The sequence below is a fragment of the Amblyomma americanum genome, chromosome 5 (genome assembly GCF_052857255.1).
Source record: "Amblyomma americanum isolate KBUSLIRL-KWMA chromosome 5, ASM5285725v1, whole genome shotgun sequence".
In the NCBI taxonomy this organism is placed as follows: domain Eukaryota; kingdom Metazoa; phylum Arthropoda; class Arachnida; order Ixodida; family Ixodidae; genus Amblyomma; species Amblyomma americanum.
The window spans coordinates 182,975,407-182,982,654 of NC_135501.1; the positions used below are offsets into that span (position 1 = coordinate 182,975,407).

At 48.2% G+C, this 7,248-nt stretch overlaps 1 protein-coding gene across 1 annotated transcript in view; it reads right to left on the bottom strand.

The window, feature by feature from the left end:
* The window catches only part of LOC144133127 (uncharacterized), a 122,328-nt gene extending 115,298 nt beyond the window's left edge, over nt 1–7,030 (bottom strand). The window contains exons 1-2 of the mRNA XM_077665988.1: nt 6,772–7,030; nt 2,920–2,989 (exon numbers count right to left, since the gene is read on the bottom strand). Of these exons, the coding sequence (XP_077522114.1) occupies nt 2,920–2,989; nt 6,772–6,794 (93 nt within the window). The 5' untranslated portion in view covers nt 6,795–7,030. The remainder of the gene's footprint in view (nt 1–2,919; nt 2,990–6,771) is intronic.
* Between the last annotated feature and the right edge of the window lie 218 nt (nt 7,031–7,248).

Genomic DNA, 7,248 nt, shown 5'->3' on the forward strand with positions numbered 1-7,248 from the left:
CGCGAGGCTGTCGCGCAGATAACGCCAGGAGAGGCTCCTTCCACGAGCCCTCGCGAATCTCAAAGCAGACTAAGGGTCACAGACTTACTTTCATGAAGGCCGATATCCGCTGCGAGATCGGAAAGCTAAGTCGGACTAATGGCGTAAACGGAGTTGTGAACTGGTTAGAATTGTGTAATTCCGCAGCTAATAACATTGCTATGTGCTTATGTGTTAAGATAACGGAGTTGGTAGTTAAACCTTTCTGTCATTAACACCTTCACAGGAGAGCATGCGGAGCGCATGCAGAACCGGCCCTACTTCCTTTCGTTATCTATATTTTTGTCTGTGCCGTGATCATGCTAGAAGTGGGAACTGCTTTGTAACTGTGGTAAATTTATTTCGTCCAGTTTGGAATAGAAAGGAGAGGCTTGGGTGCTGAGTTTCATGTTTATCTGTAAAAGAAGATCAGTGCTGCCCCTGGAGACGCCAGTTATGACAGCGGAGGCATATGGTGTTGTGCAGTGGTGTTGAGTGCAGCGAAAAGTGTTTTGTCGGACGCACTGTGCGAGGCGATTCAGAAAGACAAGGGGAGCTGCATGGACTCAAATGTTCGGAGAACATTCTTCTGGAGGGTGAGCGAGTGTGACGTTCCTTGTGTGTGCTACGAGGGTCCGCGTTCGACGGCGCGGTGTAGACGGAGCCCCAGGTGACCAGGTGACAGCGGCATCATCAATTACCGAGCCATACTCGTTGAGAGTGAACGACCAGAACGAAGGGGCTTAAGCACAACCGGACTCCCTTTCCATAGTGTCGGCACGAGTCGAACGCCGCCGCCGCCGCCGCCGCGGGGAGACGGGCGTTATCTTCCCCAATTGCCCTGGCCGTCCCGGGGACAATAGGGCCTCGTTTCGGCGGGCCTGGCCCCGTGTCAAGACGGCGGGCATCATCAATCAACCCTCCCGAGCACATCCCAGGACAAGGGACCACTTTCCCGGCCTTTTAGTGACCTCGCGTTCCGGCCATGAGGGGGGAGTGTCATTTGATGGAGAACGGAGGCCGGTGACCCGCGGGAACAGTCAGCGGGCCAGAGCGCGCCTTACCACAGCCGACGCTATGCGCTACCTCGACGACAACCTTCTTTCCCTCGGACTCAACACGTGAGGGGGGCGAGACCATAAGTGCGGTGGTGTGTTTGTGCGCCCAAGTGAAAGCCCTAGCCCCCCCCCCCACTCCGGCGTGGGCGTCCTCACCCTAGGGAGTGTGGGGATAAGAGGATATAAAAATCGACAAGGAGTACCGAAGAAGCCACGCTCAGGACGACATCTTTCGCCAAGGGGGCCTTCAGCGCCGAAGCCCGACGGCGTGCAGCTTCTGCCAGCAACCGTTCGAGCTCAACTCCGGAGCCCCTCCATCGTCCCCATGAAGTCGTCGGCACGTAAGCTCGGACGCCCCAGCCTCTGATGTATAAACATAATCATGTGTAATTATTGAATTTATCTGTTTGTTTAAACTGAGCCATACGGTGTCTCTTTGCCTCTCCGTCCCGTGTGGACCTGCGCATTATGAGGGGTCATCACACAATGAATTGAAGAAAAGGAAGGATTGGCTACACTATAAACACGAATACGCCTGTATAGGAGTCAAAGGGGAGGAAAAGATGTGCGCTAGGACACAGCCTACTCGTTTTTAGCGTGAAAGCACTGCTTCACTTGCAATCCTGAAAAAGCCAATTGGTCTCTGCAGCCTCGACCTATGGGTCTTGACCTCCGACCCTCGATACAGGCACCTGCAGTAATAAATATTGTCGCGACTGGGTTTCGAACCCTCGGGGGCGCGATCACAACAGCTTCGCTGGGCTCTGCACGAGGTAACATCGAAAGGTAGACCACTTATATAGGATAAACAGGAAGGTGACTTAATATGAGTCTTAGGGAACACCAGAATGCCCTAAAAGACAGTATCAACTGTTTGTCTAAGCGCTTCTCGTCACGCAAGAGAAGAAGGGGCGACAAGAGCAAGAAAAAGCACACATGTTTACCAATGGTTTCTAAAGCGAAGATCTTACTTAGGCATGGCGATCAGGGTGTCCGTGAGATTATGAAAGCCTTCTATATACGAAATCGCCCGAAGCCCTGCATTAGCCAAGCTTCCATCACCTTGGCTGTTTGCGAGTTTGATGTTTTGAGTTCTGCCTTGCAATGATTTTTCATCCTTTATCTCCTAGGTGTTTTTCTTGGCGTGTGACAGGTGTTACTTGGCAAATTTTATGGTGTGATTCAGCTCTTGGAGAGCAGTGTCTTTATCTTGTCTCGTGGTGTATTTATCGGTGATTTTTTTCCGAAATATACCCCAGTTGTTATTCAGCGCCTGTCTCGTCTTTTCTTCATGTGTTTCCCCGTCAGTCGTTCGCGCTTTTTCAAATATGAGCTCTGCACGAGGGCACTATTCTTGCGCCGCAGCTGATCACGCCTCGTGTTTAACTGCAACACACTCCCAAGCAGTGCACTGCACGTCGTCATCAACTACCCCCCCCCCCCCCCCGCCGTGGTGACTCAATGGTTAGGGCGTGGCCTACTGATCCGCAGTACCAGGTTTCGATCCCGACAGTGGCGGCCCGCGTTTCACTGGAGGCGAAACGCAAAAGGCGCCCGTGTGCTGTGCAATGTCAGTGCACGTTAAAGATTCCCAGGTGGTCGAAATTATTCCAGAGCCCTCCACTACACGGGCGCCTCTGAGTAATTCCTTGTACCTGGAGATCATTATTGAAACCGCACAACGTACGGCCGACTCTCTGAGTAATTCACTGCACCTGCAGATCTTTATTGAAACCGCACAACGTACGGGCACCTCTCGGATTTCGCTTTGATCGAAACGCGGAGAATGCGGAAAGAAGGCAAAAGGGACAAGTGAGAGAGAAAGAGTATTTTGTTCACTTACGTGTTTCCTGCCATCTGTTGGCGAGACTAGCAGCAGGACGTACGCCGCTAGAAGCACAGCTCCCCAAAACCTGCAAAGGGGAGGAGCAGCAGCGGAAATAACTACTGTTGAAAAGCCAAAACTACAGAGAGTGTCGATGTGAACGCGAGATGATGCGAGCAGGAAACTGCCAGGAGAGATAATCCCTTCTCTATAACTGCTCTCTCTGTAAGGACTGTCCGATCGTGTAGAAGCGCGCTTCATTCTCCGGCCTTGTTCCTTAGACACACGAAGGTACAGTCCCGGGGTTCAGAGTTCGAGAAGCCGTCCGTGAAAAGAGCGTTTAAGGAGAGAGCCTTTAATGACTCAAACTCCTGGTCGAGATCTTGTCCGTCCATTACATCGCCAACCGGAAGTCATGATAACGGAAGTGACGTCATATCGTTCGTCCGTCCGTTATGCTCTTCAACTCGATAAGAAAAATAAATCTTTGTGCACGATTGGATTCGAACTACCATCGTTCCGTTCTGCAGCTGACCGTGCTAACGGCCACGCTACTTCCTGCCAACGCCTACGTAGTTCTCCTTGGCTAGGACGCTGGAGAGTGCTTGCAGAAAGGCGCTGAATCAGATGGATGCTTCCAAAATGCATGTCTCCAGCATTTAAGACTCACAAAGAATTGTATACTTAATTAACATCTTAACCACACATCAGTGACACAAGCAGCAACACCGTGCTAAAGGCTTTCGCCTCACCGCACTTTAGGTCAACAAAGTGCCACTATGAAATTGTTAGGGGCAGCTCGCCAAGGCACCCTAATTCTCACGGCTTGACCGAACGTTCCCTTTCGTTCCGTGGTGGAAGCAGAGCCGACCTGGTCAAGCAGAACTGCTGCGAATCCTACAATTTGGGCATTGAAGTTAAAAGACTGATGCCAAGACTAATGCGGGCAAAGATGGGACCACTCGCGTGAAAAATAGGGTTTATCTCTTATTGCGGTACAACAGCGTAGTGTTCAACTCGAGTGGCCCAACAGGTACGCGCGCATTGGGCCACGTTATAGCTGTACACCGACAACACCTATTCAAAGGATTTGACGATTCAACTAGAGGGTTGGATGAGTGAAGTTTTAGGAAAAAGCACGCTGGCAGTGGACTGCATTTTAAATTTACCCGGCAGGAAAGGCGCTTTTATGCAAGGTGCAGTGGCATAACTATGCGTGAACCATCGCACGCAGAACGCATTTTCAACTTTGGATTCCTTGCCTTTCTATACAACGGACACATAGCTCATAGCTGTCACCGGCTCAAGAGGAACAAAAAGTTCCTTGTGGGACCCAAGCTTTCACCGCGGTGCGCCCTGAAATCTCGGGCCATAGAGCAGCATGACCGTATTTTTGCGCCTAAGCACGCTGCGTTCGAATGGGGCTCGAACGTTGTGCGTAGATGGAGTCATCACTCGCCCATTTTAGCACGTGTGGCTCGTTTCGCAGAGAAAAGAATAACCAATGTTGGCCCGCCTTAGACCGACATGCATGCCCCAGGATATTGCCCAACGCCTATTCGCTCCCTATGTCAGCTGGCCTAATGTATTTTGTCAAGAAGAAAAAAAGCAGTGGGTTGTTTAAAGCATCCTGAGGACAATGCCATTATATAACGTTCCCTGTAAAAACTTAATCCGTGGTCCTTTCCGGGTAAGTTGATGCTTGTCCGGCAGCAAAACACGATTTGATTGCGGTGACAATTGTGCTTTAAAACTTTCTCTTCATTGAATTTACACTCATTAAATATACACTGAAAAAAAATCCCTCCTCCCTCTTTCCACAAAACAAAGATTGTGCCGACGTTCGCGAATTGCGATGTCGTCCGCTCATGGCACCCACTGCAGTTAATTTTCTGACATTTTATTTCTTGTAATATATCTGTTTTCAGTGAAAGTAGTGTATTTGTTGTTAAACTGCGGTAAGGAATTGACACAGGCCAGTACCATTTTTTCGTGCAGTGTTCCTCTGAAAATTGAATTGGCCCGCTAATTTAACCTGTCCTTGTCAACATTGTCAAGAGTCATCAACTGTTAGAGGAAGTTGTCAGGCGATAAAAAAGAAGTCTGTGGAGAACCAGCCTTAACTTTCAACTTCACTTTACTTTACCCATCCCTCGTTAAAGAGCTTGCGTTGGCAGTAAGTTTATCACTTTTAATTTGTGAATTTTAATACACTTAGAAAAAACAAAGAAAACATAATGTCAAGCTATTCCACGGTGCATACCGCTTAGTGGCAAAAGCGGTTCTATAAAAAAATTGTGTACAGCAAAAAGAATGTCTGCAAAGAGCGACCACGTCTTGTGGCTCTGTGTGCTCAGGATCAACTACACAACCTGAAGGGCTCTGCTGATTAGATAAAACAGGCACTATGAAATACATAGACAGAAATCTATTATGCTAATTTACAGATCCCGTTGTCCATGACCTGGCATCTAAAGACTTTGATGTCTTCAGACTACTGTGACATTCACTGCGCTGTAATAAGCATGTACGCGTGAGCATATAACAGTTACGGTAAGAACAACAAGTGTTTGCTACCGGAACTTCCAAAATTATTGGCCCAGGACCGTCAAGATTAGGGCTGGTCTAAAAGTGACCATGCATGCATGAGATAAAAAAAAGCTGTTCACCTTCAAAAAAAAGTTTGCAGAGAAACGAAGAAACACTCTGAAAGAAGGCACACAATGTCTTTACTGCGTTTTGAAGCCCGAGACTCACTTAAGCATTTCCTAACATTCTCTACGCCTAGCTGCGAATCATCTTCCATGGCGCCCAGAGATATAGCGTTACACTCACTTCCGTTTCTTCAAGTCATCGCTTATTACTAGCCACAGATAAGTCAAGTAACCATGATAACTGGTGAGGCGTCAGGTTTGCGTATTCTCTGCGTCCCCTTAAGTACATGCTCCAGAAACAAGCATTTTTTTCTTAACGTACTTGGCGTCACTATAGGCGTACTTGCCGTCAGTATAGCACTGAAAAGTAACTCATGCAGCTCGCTATGATTCCTTTTGTGCATTGGGAAAAAGTGTGCCTCGCAGAAAATATCTGAATTTGTTAAAGATAACATGCCTTAGAATAGCTCCTTTTTATGAGACTACAATGGTTGTAACAGACTTTAACTACTTAAGCAACCAGAATTTCCAATAAAACTAACATAGCTGCATTCTGCATATAGTAAAGCGTATCCAAACAAAACTTAATTGTGATTCATTGGCCGCCGTGGTGGACCAGTGGTTTTGGCGCTCGGCTGCTGACCCGAAAGACGCGGGTTCGATCCCGGCCGCATTTCCCAGGCCCGTTCCCGGATCCCGGTCGAATTTCGATGGAGGCGAAATTCTAGAGGCCCATGTACTGCGTGATGTCAGTGCACGTAAAAGTACCCCAGGTGGTCGAAATTTCTGGAGCCCTTCACTACGTCGTCCCTCATAGCCGGAGTCGCTTTGGGACGTTCAACCCCTATAAACCCATAAACCCAAAGTTCGGAATGAGAAACTCCGCTCTATTCAAAGTTGTTGTAGTGGTAGTAGCTCAAACCGCTTTGTTAACAGTAACTTGTTGTGTTTACATCGCACTTATTAGTAATATCGCGTCAGTATTTGACGTTGATATTGTGAATAGAAAAGGGGAAGGCTTAGACATAATAAAGCCCACAAACACTAAAAGTACGCTTTTTAGACAAAAATTGTTGTTATTCCCCCCCGTGTTCCGTAAGAGGGTGGTAGCGTCTGACTGGAAATGCATGCCACCTAACAGCAGAATGGGTCTCAAAATTGACACAAATAAAATAGAGAAAAAGAAAAAAAGGCGCCGAAAGTGAACGTAACTCACGCTTGGGATCTGGAAACTGCCATGCACTACTTGCTTGCGCCGTGGCGAAGACAGCAGGAGGCTACATCGATTCGTTTTGAAGACTGAAGAGGAAAAAATTAAAAGAATGCATTCACCGCTTCTTGTACAGCGAAGGAACAAGTTAGACGCAAAAACTGGCGGTGGTCTTGTAGCCGGGGCGAAAAAACTAATTAGGCAAAACAGAGATAAAGACGTGACCGTTCGAACCGAGGGACGAGGCACTCTGCCTCAGCGTCCGATCCGCACTGAACTCTTCGACAAAAACAGCCGTACTCAGAGGAATTGAGACATCCCGCTTTGAGACGTCTCTCCTTTGTACCCCTGCCCTCCTCCAAAACCTCCTCTCTCTCCTCGGCATTACGAACGTGAAACAGTGTATCTTTCTACACATCCTGCCCCACGTGACCCATTATGTCACAACACCGAGTTCATTCTTTCCTTTCGTAGCGGCTGCTG